The sequence below is a fragment of the Sciurus vulgaris genome (assembly GCF_902686455.1).
Source record: "Sciurus vulgaris genome assembly, chromosome: 3".
Taxonomy (NCBI): Eukaryota; Metazoa; Chordata; class Mammalia; order Rodentia; family Sciuridae; genus Sciurus; species Sciurus vulgaris.
The window spans coordinates 81,833,947-81,855,306 of NC_136463.1; the positions used below are offsets into that span (position 1 = coordinate 81,833,947).

The following is a 21,360-nucleotide window of genomic DNA, read 5'->3' on the forward strand; positions in this document are numbered from 1 at the left end:
TTCTCTGAAAGGACCTATTCTCTCCCTTGAGAGTGTCCCCTTTTCCTAACCCTTCAATAAACTCATGCCTGTTGCTCTGAGTGACATGACTGAAATCTTTCTGATCTGATTGCAAGAATCAGCATTTGAAGGAGGGAGAGGGACCGAACTCTGCCTCAGTTTTCTGGAAGGCTCCAGCTCTGTAAAAATAGGTATCAATTCTGTCCTTTTGTGCTCCACCACGTTTAGCAGGGGGTTGTAAGTAAATAAACTCCATTTTCTACATTCCTTTGCCACCTGTCTTTCTGTTAAGTTCTGTCTTTAGAAGGTACTAATAGAAGATTAGAAAGCAGAGAAAGGCAGAGCAGGAAACAGGAAGATGCTGATAACTGCTTTAAGTTGTGGGAATAGGGCACAGTGAGAAACAGCATCTTGTAGATGGTTCCATTGTTGGCTAAAGCAACACTTCTCTGGAAGATTCAGAACTGTGACAGTGGCTCTTACTGTTTAGTACTAAACCCAGGCCTGGGAACTATAGTCCAGAAGTGACCTAAGTTTTTGATCCATCGGCAATACCCCTTCTTCTTGTTTGCCTCTTCATAGCCCTCTTTATTCCCTCTTGCCTTCCCAGTCTTTTTAACACCTGTATAACCAGTTCCCTCAATTAAATCGCTCTTGTTTGAAATATCAAAAAGTCTTTGTTCTTCTAATTAAATCCTGACAGATACATTAATTATCCAGTGAAGAAGATTCAAACAGAACGCTCTTACTCAAAAGCCTGGTTTTATAACTGAATTTCACAATAAGGAACAATTTATTTATTTAAAACTTTTTGTAGTTGTAGATGAACAGCATGCCTTTTGTTTGTTTATTTTTATGTGGAGCTAAAGATTGAACCCAGTGCTTCACACATGCTAGCCAAAAGCTCTGCCACCGAGCTACTGCCCGAGTCCCGAAAGTAACAATTTATAAACAATGCCAAAAGGGTTTATATTGCATATTATCCATAACACAGTCTTTAAGGGCTTAGCATTGTTATTAGAATAAAATGTAAAACTGTACGACTCTTAGAACACAAAATTCTGACAGTAAGATACTGATCTTTTGAGCAATAAGAAAATGCCAAGAATACCTATATATATGTATGTATATACATATATATGCTTATTATTTATAAGTAATTCAAGTGACATAAAAAAAGGCCTAAGAATTTAAAAAAAATTGTTTTATTGGACCACAGTCCTACCACCAAGAAATCATCATTAAGCACAGGTAACAATCATTCTGAAAAAAGGCTTGAAATATAAATAGAATCTTAATGTGAATATAAGATATATGCCACTTTTATTTATTTTATTTTTAATTTTTTTGAGATAGGGTCTCACTACATTGCCTAGGTTGGCCTCAAATTCCTGGGATTAGGGCTGAGGTTGTGGCTCTGTGGTAGAGCACTTGCCTAGCACTTGTAAGGTAGATTAAATCCTCAGCACCACGTAAAAAAAAAAAAAATAAATAAAGCCATAAAAAAAAAAAAAATTCCTGGGATCAAGCTATCGTACTGCCTCACTTTTGGATCAGTTGAGGTTATAGGCATGCATGACCACGCTCAACTATATTCTAGTTTTAATGGAAAGATCATGTTGATTTCCTTTGAAATGAAAGAAAGGGAAAAGAAAAATAAGGAAAAAAGATTGGGAAAAGCACAAGAAGCTCATGTATTAATATTTAAAGCTATATGTTAAGGATTCAAATACTTCTTCCTACTTGCTTTTTTTTTTTTTTCCTTTTCTTTTTTGTAGAACTGGGGATTGAACCCATGGGCCAGGGACACTCTACCACTGAGCTACATGGTCCCTTCCTTTTTAAATTTTATTTTGAGACAGCGTCTAAGTTGTCCAGGCTGGCTTTGAACCTGCAATCCTGCCTTATCCTCCTGAGTTGTTGGAATTACAGGTATGGCTGAATTTCCTTTTTTTTTTTTTTAAGTTATAGTATTTATTTTAAAATTTAATATTTTATATCTATTTTGTAGTTATCATTCTCGCAGTTGTCAAGTATTAATTCTATTTGAAGGATTTAATAATTATTTAAGTGAAGAATTTTTCTTGAGTTATTTTGAATTATCCCTTGGTTGGCTAAATTTTACTATAAAATGGTTTTTCAAAGGCTGAGAGAGGTTCTATTACCTGAGGTTTTACATACTGAAAAATGTCATGCTGCCTTTAGACTTGAATGGCAACCTGGGTGAGCTTAATATTTTTTAGTCTCTTTTATTTTCATTAGGACTTCACAGACAAAGGGTGGTCCACAAGCTACAAAAGCCTGAAGACAAGTTTATTTGGCATATTCATTGTTCAAAAATATTTAATCCAATTAGTTAAAATTCTAGCAAGACTGATCAAGGAAAAATAAAGAGAACACACAAGTTATCAAAACCAACGAGACAAGTGACATTACTAAATTCTGGACATACCAAAAAAATAATGGGAACATTATGAATTTCATGTTAACAAAGTCAACAACTCAGATGAAATAGAAAACTTTGTTTAAAGAAACACACCGAAGTTTGCTCAGGAAGAAAAGGAAAACAGGAACTGTCTTATCTATTAAAAATTTTAGATGTTTGTTTAAAACTTTCCAAGAAATAAAACTACCCAGAAGAATTGGTAAATTCTTTTTCTTTTCATACTATTTAAAACTCTTTTATTAGCAATCATGAAAGAGATCAAAAATATCCAAGGCTGGTGAAATGTCTTTCATAATTCAAATATAACACCTATTATTTATTTATGCCACTTCCCTCCATGTTTTTAAAAGGTGCATTATAATTGAATATAATGATGGGATTTGTTGTTATATCTTTATGCATGTGTACAATATAACAAAGTAATTTGGTCTAATTAATAAATTGTATCAAACATCTATGAAGGAAATAAGAGCATTACCATGCAAACTCTTCCAGGAAAATAGAGATATTCCAATTCCTTCAATAAGGCCAATGTTATCCTAACAGAGAAACCTGACAATGTCACTCTAAGATAGAAAACTACAGACCAATATCCTTCATGAGCACAGATGCAAAAATTCTAAACAAAATTTTAACAAGTTCATTTAGAGAACATATAAAAAAGATAGCACAACCAAGTGGTATTTATCCCAGGAATCAAAGGTTGGTTTAACACTCGAAACTCACAAAGTAATTGATTACATTAACACACTGAAAAGAAAACCATCTCAAGAATTACAGAGAAAGCCGTTAACAAAAATTAATAACCCAATCCTAAAACAACTTCCAGGAAAGAAGAAACAAAGGGAAGTTCCTTAACATGAATGTCACAGGGCATCTAGCCTACAACCAAAATCATACTTCAGAATGAAAAGATGACATGCTTTCTACTAAGATAAAGAAGGCAACAAGTCTGCTCTCATCACTTGTATTCAACACTGTTCAACACTGTAATCCAGATGGAACAATAAGGAAAGAAAAAGAAAAAGGTTAGAAGAAAAGAACTAAAACCATCTTATCTTCTCAGGAGAAAATCTGTTGGAAAATGCTGGGCGTGGTAGTACACGCTTATAATTCCAGCAGCTTAGGAGGCTGAGGCAGGAGGACAAGCGCAATTTAGCAAGGCCCTAAGCAACTCAGTAAGACACTCTCTAAATAAAATACAAAAAGGGCTAGGGATGTGGCTCAGTGGATAAGCATCTCTGGGTTCAATCTCTGGTACAAAAAAAAAAAAAAAAAAAAAAAAAAACCTGTTGGAAACTATAAAAAAGCTCCTTTTAAGTGAGTTTAGAAAGGTTTCAGGAAACAAGGTCAATATTACAAAATCATTTCCATCTAATGGCAATGATCACTTTGAAATCAGTATTTAAAAAAATACTTATGGATAAAAATATGAAATATGTAAGGCTAAGTTTGACAAAGATATGAAAGACATGTACATCAAAAACTAAAAACATTGCTGGAGAAGTAAGACTTAAGAAAAAGACATTGTGCTTCATGAGTTGGAAGAGTCTATATTTTTAAGATGTCAATTCTCTATAAAAATGGGTATACAGATTCAGCACAATTCCAATTAGAATCCCCAAAGGCATTTTTTTGGTAGAAACTGGAAAATTAATTCTAAAATTCAAATGGAAACGCGAAATAGTTAGAATATCCAAAATAACTTTTAAAAACAGAAGCAAAGTTGGAGGACTAATAATACTGAACTGTAAGAAATAAGTCTAACAACAGGATGATACAAATATGAGCAACTCATTTTTGATAAAGGTGAAAAGGAACAACTCGATATAAACATGCAAAAAATCAACTCCAACCCATATTTCACATCAAATATAAGAATTATATTTAAATGTATCACCTAAATGTAAGAACTAAATGTAATAGCAAAATCTGTAAGACTCTTAGAAGGAAAGAGAGGAATAAATCTTTATCTTGGATTAAGCAAAGATTTCTTGGATATGATAACAAAAGGTCCATAAAAAAACAAATAAGTAAGCTGAACTTCATCAAAATTCAAAATCTGTTCTCTTCAGAAGATACTTGTAAATACTAAAAAGATAACAGCAAACATTATCTTTGAGGATGTGGTAGAGCTAGAACCCCATTTTTTTGGGTGGTAGTAGGGATTGAACCCATGGTCTGATGCATGTTAGGTAAGTATCCTACCACTGAGTTATACCCTCAGCCCTGAGATGGAACTATTATACACTGCAGGAACGTACACAAAGGTGCAACTGCTTGGACAAAATGTTTGACAGTTTCTTAAAAAGTTAAACCTACATCTACCACATAAGCTGGCCATTATACTTTTAGCTATTTATCCAAGAAAATTTAAAGAAAATGTCCATACAAACACTTGCACATGCATGTTCACAGCAGCTTCATTTGTAATACCCTAAACCTGGAAACAATCCATTTTATATCCAACATCAAATGGATAAGCAATTATCATTTATCTACACAATGGATTACTACCCTGCAATACAAAAAAAACAAGTTATCAATACAGGCAAGGACATGGATGAATCTTGAAGTAATTAGCCTGAGTAAAAGTGGAGAGACTAAAAAGAATACTTCCTATATTTCACTTTACATAAAATCCTAAAAATCTATAATGACAGAGAATAGAGCAGTGGTTGTCTGAGGACCAAGGGTAGGAGAAAGGTGGTCACAGAGAAATAGACCTTTATTGTGTGTGATGGGTATGCTTGTTATTGAGATTATGGTGAAGAATTAATGGAGATTCAAACATCAATTTTAAATGCAGTAGTTTATTATGTGTGAATACCTCAATAAATCTATTTTAAAATATTTTATTCAACTTTGAAAAATGTAGAGATTCCATTTAATAGACCATAATCTCAGTTTTGTTGAATGTGTAAAGTCTGTGAATACTAGGTCAATCTTCTCCCAAGGGCAGTAACAGTCTGAATGGCACTTATTGTTCTCCTCTCCATCAATCTTAACTTTTGTTTTGTTTTTAAATATAAGATTGTTCTTAAACTTGTTTTTTCATTAATGTCTATGGTAGAAACTTCCTTTGGTTTCAGAGATGATTTTCTCCAAAATAGTTTCTTTAATTGTATCTTCCATTTGTATTCATCATGTCTAGACTTTGTTTTCAGTGGTATGGTTTAAATTACTTTCTTGAATTTTTCCTCATCTGAGACCTGTATGAACTGTAGTTGAAGGCTGGTTACTGTGTTCTAGTAATTTCTAAGTAAAATGGGTATGTGTGTGTGGAGAGGGAAGGGGTGGAGAGAGAGAGAGATGGATGGACGGATGGACATACATTTCTGCAAGGATAAGGGCAAAGAAAGAATTCTACCAGAAAGTAGGGTCAGTATTTGGGTAATTACCCCAGTGGTCCTTTAGAAATTAGATTCACTGAAGGAATACTCTTGGGGCTGGGTTTATACTGATCACACATTTCATATACCATACAGCCTTTGAGATTTCTTCAGGAGGGAAGGTTCAGCAACTTTCCCTTGACTTTCACCACTGACCAGACACAATCTCTCTCAGACTAATTACCTTTAATTTTGCAAATACTTTTTTCTCAGTATTTCTTTTAGGAAAGTGAGAAAGGAGTTAAAACATATCAAGTCACTTAAGATCTTGCAGTTTTTTTTAAATTGAAATTTTCCTAATTCTGTTTAATTGTTGTTACTAAACTTTTGTGACTTTTACCGCATTTTCTTGGGATGAGGGCATGCATTTTTAGTGATATATTCTGTACTAAACTTTATGCAGTATTTTTTTTATTGAGATTACAAACTGGGCATTTAAAAATGTCTATATAACATGAATCAACCTATATCACATGACGATCAAAGGTTTTATTTATTGAAGATAAAAAATCTTATCTTGTGAACAGAAACAGCCAAAATCAACAACATTTGTCTTACTAGAAGACCATGAATAACTTTTTCTATACAAGTCTTATGTGGTTTTCATTTTAAAATCAGTTTTTAAAGGATTTTAAAAATTCCATAAACAAAACCAATCAGAGCTTCTTCAAACTTAGTCATTTCCCCAAAGACTTTCAGAAAAAAATACATTTTGCTTTCAGGAAAAAATAAAGCTGTCAAGAATAAACAAGACATGGGTGCAGTTGGATAGCAGAAATAACTTCTAAGGTCCTAAAGCACAATAGGATAATGCTGATTGATAACAATTAATGGTCAATTTCAAAACAGCTAGTAAAAGAAATGATAAATGTCTGTGATGACTATGCCAATTACCCTGATATGATCATTATAATATTTTAGATGTATCAAGATGTTACATTATACCTCATTGTGTGTCAATTAAAAATAAAAAGTGATTTTAAAAATAAATACAGTTCTATGAAAAGAAACCTGGGATTCTTGTTCAACAACTAAACTTGATTTTGCCTTATGACTATTTTGAACTCTTTATAACAGAGGGTTTGACAATTCAGATATATATTATAGATTTTTTTAAAAAAGTATATAAAATGCAGGATGTATCTTAATTTTTACAAATAAAATAAATGTATCTGAACAAAGATAAGTTTTTATACAAATAATTAATAAAGACAAATGGAAATTTAACCCCTGTCTAGACTGTAAATAAGTAAATGTAGTTAATTTACTTTAGAAAATAAGGACCTAAAAAACAGTCAATGGAATGGGTTTCTGAAGCCTGGTGATTATCTAAAGAACCTGCAGAACTTTCTGATACAGATGGTAAGGGCTTCATTATACCAGAATTTTGACTCCATAGGTAGGTATGAGGAGCATAGTTCTATGGTTTGATCAACTAGACATTTACTTTTATGGGAGGAAAAACATCCAACAATAAAGTCTTAATACAAAAGTAGTACTTACCAGTACCGGAATTTTGAACCTAATGTAAAATAATGTGCAAAAAAATTCTTTTGAGGTGGAAGTGGTCTGTCCAAACGGAAGAATGTGTGATGTTCTACACATGCTTTCCACAAATTTTTACAAGCTCTGTAATTTACCATATTAAATCCCAATAATGTTTCTCTAGATTCATGCTGTAATAAACAAAAAAATGCAGAGAATACCAGAAAAAAACGTCAGAATCTAATAGTGCATTTTAATTTACTTTTGACAAATTATTCTGTCCTTACAAACAAACACCAATCCCTCTAAGATCTTTTTTGTTTATTCAATAAAAAGGCAGTAAAGGAAAATATTTGTAAAATACGGACCTTGGTCCATAATATTATGTAACATTAGGAACTTTACCTTAGATCACAGTTAGAAATAAGTTTAAAAATTTGATACCTATTTTCAAAACTTATCAGTTGTGATTCTATTTTAAAATGAAATTTGGGGCACAAATTAAACTTAAGATATATCATTACACTTTTCAACAATTTCTCATTTTATAAATCTATACTGATTCTAAGTAAATTAATAAGAGTATTCATTATCTCTGAATGCTGTCATAAAATTTAAAAAAGTTTATAATTTATTTTTTTTAGTTGTAGATGGACACAACAATTTTGTTTATTTTTTATGTGGTGCTGAGGATCAATCCCAGTGCCTCACATGTGCTAGGCAAGTGTTCTACCACTGAGTCACAACCCCAGTCCCATAAAATGAAAAATTTAACATAATCAGTATTAGAATCATTTCTCTAACTTTCTTGAAGAGTTTGGCACAAAACACTAAGTAATTTGACTGAAGTAAACCATATGTAGCAAAGTACACATGCTGTAAGTGTACATCTCTGATCTTCACACAACAAATGCAACCATTTAACCTCACCCTAGATTAAGAAATGGATCACTATCCCTACCTCAGAAGTTTCCTTTCTCTCTCCTTCCTACATTACCTTCCAAACATAATTACTTTTCTGACTTTTATATTATTTATTAGTCATGCTTATTTTTAAATTTTATATCCATAGGATTCTTTAAGTTTGGCTGCTTTCTGTTCAACATTGTTTCTGATACACATCCACAGAAGCAGTAATTCACTTAGTTTTATTCTTCACAGTATTCTACTGTAATGTATACACTACAGTTATTTATCCACTTTACAGCTGATAGACATTTGATGTTTCTAGTCTGAGGTGATAAGAATAATGCTGCTATGTATACTTCTGTAGGTCATCTGGTGTATATTTATGCACTTTTCTGTGAATGGGTTGTAAGATGCAAGTGTGTTCAGCTTTAGTACATAAAAACCTGACAGTCGTATATACTCTGTATTTTCACAAACCACTGGTTTATCAGTCCTTTCCATTGTACTATTCTGGTGAGTATCCAAAGGTAGCACACTTTGGTTATAATTTGTACCTGCTTCATGACTAATGAGGTTCAACACCTTTTCACACTACTGGCCACGTGGATACACTATCATGTGTGAAGTGCAGTTCAAATTACTAGTTTATTTTTCTATTGGCTTGCATATAAAACTAAGGACAGAGTGTGTGCGTGTGAGAGAATGATGAATATTCTATTATTTCACTCTCTCGTCTTTTTATGAAGTTATCAACTGTAACAGCTCATATTATCAATTTTTATGTTTAAGGTTAAGAAGATTTCCTTCTATGTCCTGTTCTACAAATCTTTCCCCATTCAAAGATCATAAAAAGGGCCAGGAGCTGTAGCACATGCCTGAAATTCCAGCAATTCAGGAGGCTGAGGCAAGATGATCATTAAGTTCAAGGTCAGCCTCAGCTACTTAGTGAGACCGTGTTCTCAACATTTAAAGGTGTGTGTGTAGGGGGGGCAGCACTGGGGATACAGCTCAGTGGTAAAGCACCCCTGGTTTCAATCCCCAATACTGTATATATTAAAAAAGTCATAAAGCTATTTACCATGACTAAACCACTGTAAAATATCTATATGTAAGTAATACACTACCATGTATGAAGTTAATATGCCAAAAACATCACTTCTTGATCACCAGAAAATTAATTCTTAGTTATAATTATCAGTTGTTTTGTACGTAGTAACACATACAGTATGTATAACATGTACCATAAACATTAGGCAAAATGACAGATGACTTTATAGTGAATATGATGAAGTAACACTTCCCTGTGTCAGCAAGATCTAAGATGCATATATATTCCCCTTTTTGACACTTGTATATGTATTTCTGAATCCTACCCACTGTATTTGGAATGTAACAAGAAATTTAACCATATAGTTTGTACAAAATGGACATAAAATATACTGAGATTAGTACATTTTCTAAAGTTTGGGTATTAAAAACAAAGAGATATTTTAAAGAGAAAACACTAGCAGGATGACCTTCTGCAGAGTATACCTCTATACTGTCTTTAATCAAATGCTAGTTGACTTTTGTTGCTGTTGTTACTTATAGGCAATCACACTCCTAACTGATACACTACCCTAAGAGAATGAGTGGGAGGATTAAATAATATGAAAATGGTTGATGTGATTTCATTTTTTTAGGTTCAAAAATAAGCAAACTAATCCTTGGTGGTACAGATGAAAAGGTTGTTTATATTTTAGAAGGGTAAATGACTGAAAGTGGGCCTCAGTTCCACACATTACTGGTTTCTGGGGTGTTGGTAATGTTCTATGTATTAATCTATAAGGTATTAAAATGAACATGTTTATTTTATCAGGTTGTATATTTTAAAATCATACCTTTAGCTGGGTACATGCCTGTAATTCAAGCAACACAAGAGGCTGAGGTAGGATGATTCCAAATGTAAGGCCAGTTTTGGCAACTTATTGAGACTCTATCTCAAAATAAAAAGGGCTGTGGGGCTGTGGTTGTGCCCAGTGGTAGAGTGCTTGCCTAGCATGTGTGAGGCACGGGCTTCAATTCTCAGCACCACATACAAATAAATAAATAAAAATAAAGGTTCATCAACAATTAAAGGGTATGTGTGTGTGTATATATATATATATATATATAATATATATAAAATATATATTGTTCTTCCATTATAATAAATAGTTATATAATATATGTATGTTATATATATTATATATTTTAGTAAGGACTGGGGATGTGGCTCAGTGGTAGAGCACCCCTGGGTTCACTTGCCAGTAACACAAAAACAGATACCCACCCACACACACCATGTACCTTTTTGGGTTATATTTTAACTTCAATAGAAATTTGATTTAAAAAACTTGATAATTTGTGAACATAAATGAACAGCCACAGATTAGATTACTATCCTGATAAAATGTACTTGATTCAAATACATTTTTAAGGTTTCAAATACATTTTACACATATACACACTCACGACATCTTGAAATCTGCATTAATTTGCAGATTTCTAATAAATAGTGTAATAAAAAAGGTTAATTGGATGAAATAGATAATCATTTACAAGACAAAACTATTCCCAACACTGTACTTTCCATCACAAGTCAACTTGTACTTATCATAGAAAAAGGCGATTATCACTTCAATACAGGGAAGAAATGTGCTACAGGTTCATGAATTAGAAATGAAACACTCAGTTTTTCTAAAACAAAATGAACTTATATTGAAATGGAATGTCGTGGACTTAGTAGAAAAAAGAACAAGGCCACAGAAAATGTTCAATTACTGCTCTTAGGAATGGACCCTGGGGATTGACAATGCAATATCACATGTTAAAAATCAGGTTGAGTTCAAGAAGGAGCAGAAACAATGCTAGAAGAACTTTAAATCAGAACCACAGACACAATGAAGAAATGAATACACCTGGTCATAAAAAGTGAATTCATTTACCTTACTAGTCAGTTATCAATGATATTAATTGCATTTTTACTTATAGTGGTAGAAAAGTTTTGCCATTAATGACTAGGCATTTCGTTTAATAAAAGACTTCATTTATATCAATAATTATTAGATAAATACTTACCAATTCTTTTCTAAGTTGAATAAAAAACTGTTTGCACTTAAAAGAAATCTTCACAATCTTCAACCTTACAAAAGAGAATAAACTAGAACATTTAAAATATTGAATGAAGAGAAAAATATTAACAAGTTAAGAAAGTATCTATGAAATGATATTTTAAATTTATATTTACTAATATCTAAACATTTTATCATATATTATATACATACACACAGAATATAAAAAATTTGAAGTTTTTGGTGCTTCATGAAAAACTAATTAAAATCTATGAGTTCACCTATGGAAAATTTTATCAAAATATCTATTGTAAACTATACATTTCCCAATTTCATGTCTACAGAAATACTTAAGTGTCACAAATTAAAATTTAAAAAAATAGGGCTGTGGATGTGGCTCAATGGTAGAGTGCTTGCAAATTAGCATGCATGAGGCTCTGGGTTAGATCTGAAAAAAGAAAAAAGAAAAAGAAAAAAAATTCAGGAAGGATCAATAATATAGGTATAGTTTACTCTTTAAAACTACAAGCAATACTTATAAAATGTAAACTTTCAGCTTTGTGCAATGACCCTAGAACCATTTTCCATTTGACTTTAAAAAGTATAATTAAACCAGGTACAGTGGCACTTGCTGATAATCCCAGGTACTTAGGAGGCTAAGGAAGGAAAATCTCAAGTTTGAGCCAGACTGAATAACTTAGCAAGACCCCGACTCAAAATAAAATTTTAAAAAGGGACTGAGAATGTAGCTCTGTGTTAAAATACTGCATTGCATTTTCGAGGATCCAGGTTCAATCCCCAGTACCCCTCCATTACAAGGCATACGTTTTTTTTTTTTTTTTAATTTCATCTTTCTATGTAACTTTCTTCTCATAAGCAATTCACAATGATATGAATTCTCAAAGTTCCATTAGTATAATCAATATGAGCAAAACTGATGTGTCTCCTTATTATAACCATATGTAATAAGTAACACTCAAATCCTTTTTAACCTTAAAACAGGGTCATTAGGTCAAAGATATTCAATCTTAGTGAAAACTGCTTTGGGATCCTACCCCAATCTTCTGATTTTTTCATAGTGATTCTAAATTTTGGTCTTCATACCTCAGGGCCCTATCCATCCAAGAAGCTCTCAGCATTCCCAAATAGATTTCTCACACCTTGAATCATTTGAGGCGGCAAATGTATGAGTCAGCTTCAAGCATGACTGGTTTAGAATAGGAAAGAAAAGATATGCTTAGTGGTATTTTGTTTGTTTGGTACTAAGGATTGAATCTAAGGGCTCTTTACCACTGAGTTACAATCCCAGTTCCTTTTTATTTTTTAATTTCAGACTGTGTCTCACTAAGGTGCTGAAGCTGGCCTCAAACTTGTGATCCTCCTGCTTAGCCTCCCAAGTCACTGGGATTACAGGTATGTGCCACTACACTCCTGGTTTATACTTAGTTTTTAGGTTTAAAATTTTCGGTTTTATTTTTACATTCAAAGTTTCCACAGGGACACAACAAAACAGGGAAATTCTTATGTCATAAGACTGAGGACATTATTTCTAGAAAATGAAGAAAAAAAAAAAAAGACAAGGTAAAACAAATCGTACTTTTGGAAAAAAAAAAAGAAAACCAGGTACCTCATTTAAGAAATCATAAAAATAGCACATAGATTTTAGAAGTTATAAATGAATTTCGATTAGGAGCTGTCACACAAGCAACAAGCAAAACCCTCTATTCATATCTAAATGATCAGTAGAAAGAAAATCTAACCCAGTTTTAAATCGTATTAATTAAAAACAAAAACAGAAAAAGATAAGGGGAATGAATAAAAGTTCATACACTGGATACTTGTTACCATAAGATCTATTTTATATGACTTGTATTCTCTTATGAAGACATTCTGTATGATTTTATTCTATACACATTAGGTATAACAGTTTTTTTTATATTATTAAACAATGAATAAAGGACTTTGAAATACCCAATACCTAATACCTAATTTGTCAAATAACATTGTAGCTGTAATAGTTTTCTTCTGATTTCTATATTCTTGGTTTATCTTTTTCAATGCATTTACTTTCATTCTGTCTCTTTATGCTTTTAACATATCTCTGGGAGATAGTATGCAGACTTTTTTTTTTTAAAGTCCAGTTTGAATAATCCAGAAAGATGATAGAACTGTCAACATTTGAAAAAATGCTCAGCATTATAGACATTAGAGAAATGCAAATAAAAATTAAAATTACTTCATACCCACCAGAATGACTATAATATAAAAGACCTACAACAACCACCAGAGGGGAGAATATGGTGAAGCTGAACATGTATATGCTGCTCTTTGGAATGTGAAGTGATGCAGCCATGTTTGAAAACAATTAGCAAACCCGGCAAATCCAATCCTTTGTGTAAGCCCTAATAAAATGAAAGCACATGTGTCCACAAAAACTTCCATGCATACATTCATAGCAGCCTCATTCCTAAGGGCCAAAAGGTAGAATAACTAATGAACTGATAAACAAAATGTGATATATGAACATAAAATGGAATATGATTCAGCAGGAACCTCAAAAACATTATGCTAAATGAAAGAACTAAGTCACTAATGATCACATAGCATATGATTTCATTTAAGGGAATATTTAGCACAGGAATTTCTATAAAGAAAGTGATTAGTGATTGCCTAGGGCTAGTGATGGGTCTGAGAGGCAGAGAAAGGGATGGGGAATGATTCTTAATGGTTACAAGGTTACCTCTCTGGGGCAATGAAAATGATTCAAAATTAGAGTATGGTGATGTAAATATACAACCAACTGCTAAAATATACACTTTAATAGGCAAATGTAATTATATCAGTAACTAAATTATATCAGTAAAGTAATCATTCAGTAAATTATATCAGTAAAGTTGTTTAAAATCCATTTGGATAATCTGAATTTGAAGATTCCTTTAGTCTGAAGAACTTTTCTCACAAGGCAGGATTGCTAGCAACAAACTCCCTCAATTTTTGTCTGAGAAAGCTTTATTTCTTTCACTTCTGAAGGGTAAATACAGACTTGTAAATTTGTGAGCTTTTTCTTTCAACACTTTAAAATATTTTGCTCCATTCTCTTCCTGCTTGCATGGTTTCTTATCCCTGGTTCCTTGGTGAAGGTGCTGGCATTTTTGCCTCTTTTGAGATTTTCTCTTTATCCTTGATTTTCTATAATATGAATATGCTATGTGTAGCTCTCGATTTTTGGGGTATTTGTTTGGTATCCTCTGAACTTCTTGGGTCTGTGGTTGGGTTGCTGCCATTAACTTTAGATTATCAATCACTACTTTTGTTTGAATTCTCCTTCTGGTATTCTCCTTACCTATCTTAACTATTCTGTTTTTTTCTCTTTCTCTTTCTCTTTCTCTCCCTCTCTCTCTCTCTTTGCTCTTGGCTTTTCAGTTTGTGAAGTTTATACTGACATATCTTCAAGGTCACTGACTATATCTAGATTGTGTACAATGACCAATGAGACAACTAAAGGCATTCTTTTTTTTTTTTTTTTTTTTTTTTTTTTTTTTTTGTGGTGCTGGGGATTGAACCCAGGGCCTTGTGCTTGCAAGGCAAGCACTCTACCAACTGAGCTATATCCCCAGCCCAAGGCATTCTTGATTCCTTTTGCATTGTTTCCAATTTCTTTCATTCTTTCACAGGATTTCCATCTCTCCGGTAACATTAGTCATCAGATTTTGAAAAGTGCACAAGTTTTCCATTAAAGCCCTTTGCATACTAATTAGTTATTTTAAATTTGTGATATAATCCTAAAATCTCTGAGATACCCAAATCTGGTTCTGATGCTTTGCCTTGCCTCCTCAGTTTTTTATCTTTCAGTAATGCTTTGTAATTGGTTGCTGAATACCTGATGTGATACACAGGGTAAGTGGAACTAGGGCAAATATCCCTTTAGTGGAGATTCTGTATCTGGCAAGAGGAAAGGCTGATGACTATTTGTTGTAAACAAACTGTGAGAGGTTACAATTTCTTCTAGTACCTGTGTTTTTGTTTTCCCTATAGAAACTTTAAATAGTCTGAACTTTGCAGTTTTCAGTTGTAATCCTGTTATTCTATAGGAGCCTCACTGATGTTAAGGTATGGGCAGGGGAGAAATTGCTCTTTAATCCTGATTATGTCTCAGTGGTTTAGTGATTTCTGCCTCTTTGTTATGACCTTCCTTAGGAAAGCAGGAGGAGTCTAAATTGGATAATTTCCATCCCCATTTTGGTAAGGTTCTGATAAAACTCATATTGTTCAGGTAATGGCAAAATAGTTTCTGAGGGCAGGCCTTGTTAAGGAGAAGAGAAAGCTCTTAGTGGCTTTTAAAATGGTCACTTTCCCTCATCCCTGGCCAGAGCATAAGTGGATTTTTTCCTCCTATCTTCTACCCTCAGAACCTGGAGAGGCACCTGGTAGTAAAACACATAAAAAACTTAGGGATTTTCCTAAGACTGGGTCCCCCAGAAGCTTTTTATTTCTCAATCTAGTCAAAACTCACTATCTAGAATTAGATAACTACCCTTTTAAGTATTCCTAACAGTTCTGGCTCTAGCAGTTTTCTAATCTTGATTATTCTCTGTATTAATTTGTCTCTCCAGTTTTCAAAACATCAGTGTCCTCAATTCTCTGAAGAATCTCAAAAGTTGTTGATTTGGGGTTATCATCAGCCTTTTCCTTGTGAGGATAGAAGTGTAAACATCTAAGATTTTTACTCATTAGATTGAAAATCTGAACTCTCTTTTTCTTTTCATTGTCTTAATAATGTCTTCTAGTTAGTATTCATTCTGAAGACGTCTAATTTAAAGAATCCACATATCTCCAATTTTGTTATCCAACAAATTTACAGTATAAACTTGAGCTGGAGGAAAATCATATATGGAAAATGGACACAAGGGAGAATATTTATTATGTGGCACATTCTTTCTACATGTAGGTCTAATTCTGAGTAAAGAGGTAAATGAAATGAGTTTAAAGCTCTGCTTCATACTATCAGTTATCTAATTTTGGGGTCACCCAACTTTTGCATTTCTCCTTATTTGTTAAAAATATATATATATGCTAATAATTACCAAACTTGTAGAGTTCTGAGTTACAGATAAATGGATTAAAATTCATGAGTGATTTTTTTTCATATCAGTTCTAAACTCTTCGTTCATGCATATATTTGGTATCTGCACCATTTCAATTTTGGCCTGAGCATCTTATTTAAGATATTACATGACATAAAGTTCCTGAAATATATATTATAGTCATCATCATTACCAGTACTCATAAAATGATTTTATGGTTTTCCAAAGTAAGTTTATACAGTACTTTGCTAAAATATAAATTTAAAGGCAATGGCAATGCTATAGATACCAATTACAAAATGGTTAGGAGATAAATGTGGTCTTATTCACATATGATACTTGTGAGAAGTATATTGCTTTTGTGAAAATAAGTTCACAAATTTGATAATTATCAAAGATACTTGGAAGGGCTATGTGTACAGTTCAGTGATACAGCACTTTCCTAATGTGTAAGGCCCTGAGTTTGATTCACAACATTGAAGGAAAAAAAAAATATATATATATGAATATATACACACACATATATAACATATATACAGGCTCTTAAATCAGGCTTCTTGAGACAAAATCGTATTTTCCTAATGTTGTATTATGTACTACTATCATTAGTTAAGATCAGAAGAAATCCTTATATTCCATGATGAGGCAGACTTAGTAGCTTTAGCAACCTTAAATCCCATCTACTTAGTGTAATTTTTGAAAATAAAATTTAAAAACTCACACTGAATAATATTTTCCAATTGATACTTTAAATACATCCACATTGTTATTTTTTTAAAACATAATTGATCTGTTAAGGAACTGAAAATATGAGTTTTATGTCTCAATTTTGCTCTAATTATATATATCTATAAAATAAAACTCAACTCCTTAGCATATAAAATGTATAAGTCTGAGTGCAATTTCTTCCTCAAGGAATATATTCCTAAATTCTTATTTTCTTGCTTTTCTCCTCAATCAAAATAAATGAAGGAAGGAAAAAGCAAACCAAGTATCCCTTCATTTTATGAACTTGCCCTCAGGCCTCAGCTTGCTTGGTACTCCTACATTGAATGCCTGACATGTATTAAATAAACTCTGTAATATTTGCTACCTTTTCCACATTTCCCTTTCAACTGAGGAAATTCCTATTTACCCTATGAAAACCATCTCAAATATAATGGGACTAGTACGATAGTCCCAAGAGATTACATCCATTTTTGTTTCAACTAATAAACTGGTAGGATGCATTTAAACAATGGATGCATTTAAATGAAGTACTAAGAGCCCTTAACATGGTAGAAGACACAAAGTAAATGCTCTAAAAATGCTACAGTATGAATTTAAAGATTCTCTAAGAGAAAATTTTCATCAGTAATATTTTTTATTTAGTTATATTAAAAGAACAAATCCATTTTTTTCTGGAAGGTTCCAAATTAAGCAGGATAAAGTGTAAGCTGCACCGCAAAAGAAAACTGACATTTAAAATGTCAGTACCGAGGCTGGGGATGTGTCTCAGTGGAGAAGCGCTCTGGTATGAGTGAAGCGCTGGGTTTAATCCTCAGTACCACATAAAAATAAATAAATAAAATAAAGGCATTGTGTCCATATATGACTAAAAATTTTTTTTAAATGTCATTATTACATTATTTGATTTTTCCACCTTTACTTAATACAAATTATTACATTTGGAGATACAGTAGTAAAAACAAAAGTATTGATCAAGTTCTTACCATGGGAAGGTATTCATTCGTACTCGGTTCTTATAAATCAGAATTCCTCCTGACATCACACCAATCATAATTTCATTGTTACTCTGATCCTTCAAAATAAATAATAATAAATAATAATAACAACCTTTAACTGTCAGAAATACATTTTAAAAACAGGGTTAGTTTTAATACAATGTGACATTTTCAAAGATATTATAGAACAACATTCTAATTACAACCCAAATAGCAATTACTACACACCATACTTCCCTAAGAAAGATGACTGGCCAAAAAAATGATGAATGGAAATGTGAAACAAGATTATGGAAAACTGTGATCTCAGTACTCTAAGGGGACACAGATGAAGTCATATGTATACCTCTATACTGACAGAAGAGGTCCTTTGCTTGATCCAGATTATGTTTTTACATTATTTGATTACTGCAACTAATCTGTCAAAAAGTCTTCACATATATGTAGGCTAAAAATGAGGCTTTAAGTCAGGAATGGTGGCGCATGTCTGTAATCCCTTGCAAACTCAAAGCCAGCCTCAGCAATTTAGCTAGACCCTGTCTTAAAATAAAAAATGAAAAAGGTTGGGGATGTGGCTCAGGTTAAGTTCAATCCCTGGTACAAAAAAAAGGGGGGTGGGCTTTAGAAAAAGCTGTAAGTTGTTTCTTAAACACAGAAATAAGTATTAGAAGGTCAGGTAAATTAACTTATTTGTGTATTATTTCCCTCATCTATAAAGTGGCAATAAAATATTCCCATCTCGCAGGGTTGTCATAAGGATTAAAGTATTAATACGTGTAAAGCCCTAGGAAGGGTGTCTGGCATTTAATAAATGCCACATGGGTGTTTCCTGCTGTTATTACCCATGTCATGGACAGTAAATTCCTCAAAATTATTGTCGTCACAGTCTTTCTTGAATACTCTCTAATTATCCTCTGGCTATCCCTATACCTCCAAAACTTGCTCTTACAAAGTCACCAGTGACTTTCACAAATCTAACTCAGCTGTCTTCACCCTACTTGACCTATAAGCAAAATGTGACGCAGCAGACCATTCCTGATTCACTTGACTCTGAAGACATACAACTGTGTCTTTAACAGAAAAAAAGTATTTCTTTCTATCCAAATGGCTGTTCCTTCTTGGTTTCCTGCTCTTCCTCATTCTCCAACTTCTAAACTTTGAAATGTTCCAGCTTTGAGGACCTCTTCTCTTCTACTGTCTACTAGATTTCTTCCCCCAGTGCTCTTATTTTGCAGTCATAAATACTATCTATAAGCTAACAACTCCTGAATTTATATCTAGTTCAAACTTTTCCTCTGAACTCCATGTCTATATGAACTGTTCATCCTTCTTCATCTGGATTTGTAAAAGTCTTCTCAAATTTAACACATCCCTTGGGCTGGGGAGACAGCTCAGCTGGTAGAGTGCTTGCCTTGCAAGCGTAACGCCCCGAGTTCATTCCCCAGCACCGCAAAAACAAACAAACAAACAAACAAACAAAAAAAAAAAACTAACACATCCCAAGACTAATTCTAAAACCTGTTCTGCCTGGTTTTTCATTTCCTGATACTTATCACTACCCCACTGCTACGACCACCATTTTTTCTCACCTGGATCACTATAATTGTCTCTTGACACTCTCTCTCTCTCTCTCTCTGTGTTGGAGATATAACCCACTTTACCAATGAGTTACATCCCCAACACTTTTTTTTTTTTTGAGACAGGGTCTCACTAAGTTGGTTATAGTCTCACTAAATTGCTAAGGCTGGCCTTGAACTTGGCAATCCTCCTATCTCAGACTCCGGAGCTGCTGGGATTACAGGCATGTGCCACTTTGCCCAGCAACTATATAAGTCTCTTTATTGGTCCCTTTCCTTTAGTGTCTTACAATACATTCTCAAAACAGCAGTCAGTTTTTTTTTTAAATGTTAAGTCATAGCCTATCTTTTAAAATTACCAAAACCCTCTAAGAAACTTTCTTATAATTAAAGACCAAAGTCCTTAAAATGTCTTTTAAGTCCTGGTCTGCTTTGACCTCACTTCCTAATACTCTTCCTGCCTTGCTCACACTACCTCTAGCCAAACTCGTTTCTCTGCTGTCACCTGAACTGCTATTCACACTATTTTATCACCTTCCATTGCTGTTTCCTCTGCTTATAATTATCTTCCCCACAAAATCTCAGACATATGCACAGTTCCTTCAGGTCTATTTACCTTCTCAGTGAGGCTTAAAAGGATACTTTATATTTGGTTGACTCAATTCCTTTTCTTCAGTTTAATTTTTCTTCATAGCATATATTGGTATCTGACCTATTACGTGTTTAATTTCTTTTTTTAAAAAAAACTGAAATATATACATTATAGAATACACAGATCTTAAATGTACAAGTCAAAATTTCACATACACTTACATACATCACTATTTTAACCACCACTAACTAGTATATATACCATTTTCAAAAACAGTAGGTTCCCTCATGAGAATTCTAGTTAACAACACTTCTCCAGAGGTGACTAATATTCTGACTTCTATCAATACCAATTGGTGTTTTGCCTATTATGAACTTCCATATGCACTCAGATATAATTAGTTGTTGATAGTTCTGTTTTGCCTACCAGAATGAAGCTTTGTGAGGGTTGGAACTTATCTGCTTTTCTTACTGCTGTATCTACAATAGCTATAAAAGGGACTTGAAGCATAGTAGGTACTCAATATTCATTGAATGAATAAAAAACTTAAAAATATCGACATAAATCTTTTCTTGAAACTTTAAAGAGCAAAAGGTTCTTTTTCCGTAGAATTGTCTTTATCACTATTACAAATACTTTTGGAAATAAGATTCATAATTAAGCCTAAAATTGGTTAGAATTGTTTTAGGGTTGATTTAAAGTGTCCTGTACCTAACTAAAAACATAATTGTGCTTACATTTAGATAACTTGGAAACAGTTTTTTAATATAAACCCTCTTTTTGTAAATGTGAACATTCTACAAAAGAGTTTGAGGCTGGGTACATAGCACACACCTGTAATCCCAGTGATGTGGGAGGCTGAGGCAAGAGGATTGCAAGGCCAGCCTCAGCAATTTATCGAGACCCAGCAAAATAAAAAATAAAAAAGAGGCTGGGGATGTAGCTCAGTGGTAAAGTGCTCCTGGGTTTAATCTCCAATATAAAACAAGAGAGAGAGAGAAAGAGATTGAATATGATGACCCATGGTTTAGATATTATCATAGCTCTCTTTTATTCTTT

General features: G+C 33.0%; 1 protein-coding gene across 14 annotated transcripts in view; it reads right to left on the reverse strand.

Moving 5' to 3' along the window:
* Window positions 1-21,360, reverse strand: part of PTPN4 (protein tyrosine phosphatase non-receptor type 4) — a 201,600-nt gene that overhangs the window by 74,281 nt on the left and 105,959 nt on the right. For all 14 annotated transcript variants that reach the window (XR_013762604.1, XM_079132171.1, XM_079132168.1 and 11 more), the window contains 3 exons: window positions 18,121-18,209; window positions 11,332-11,395; window positions 7,342-7,514 (listed from right to left, as the gene is read on the reverse strand). Coding sequence is in view for 13 of the 14 variants with exons in the window: in XM_079132171.1 (XP_078988297.1) it covers window positions 7,342-7,514; window positions 11,332-11,395; window positions 18,121-18,209 (326 nt within the window). In the remaining variant the exon portion in view is untranslated. The remainder of the gene's footprint in view (window positions 1-7,341; window positions 7,515-11,331; window positions 11,396-18,120; window positions 18,210-21,360) is intronic.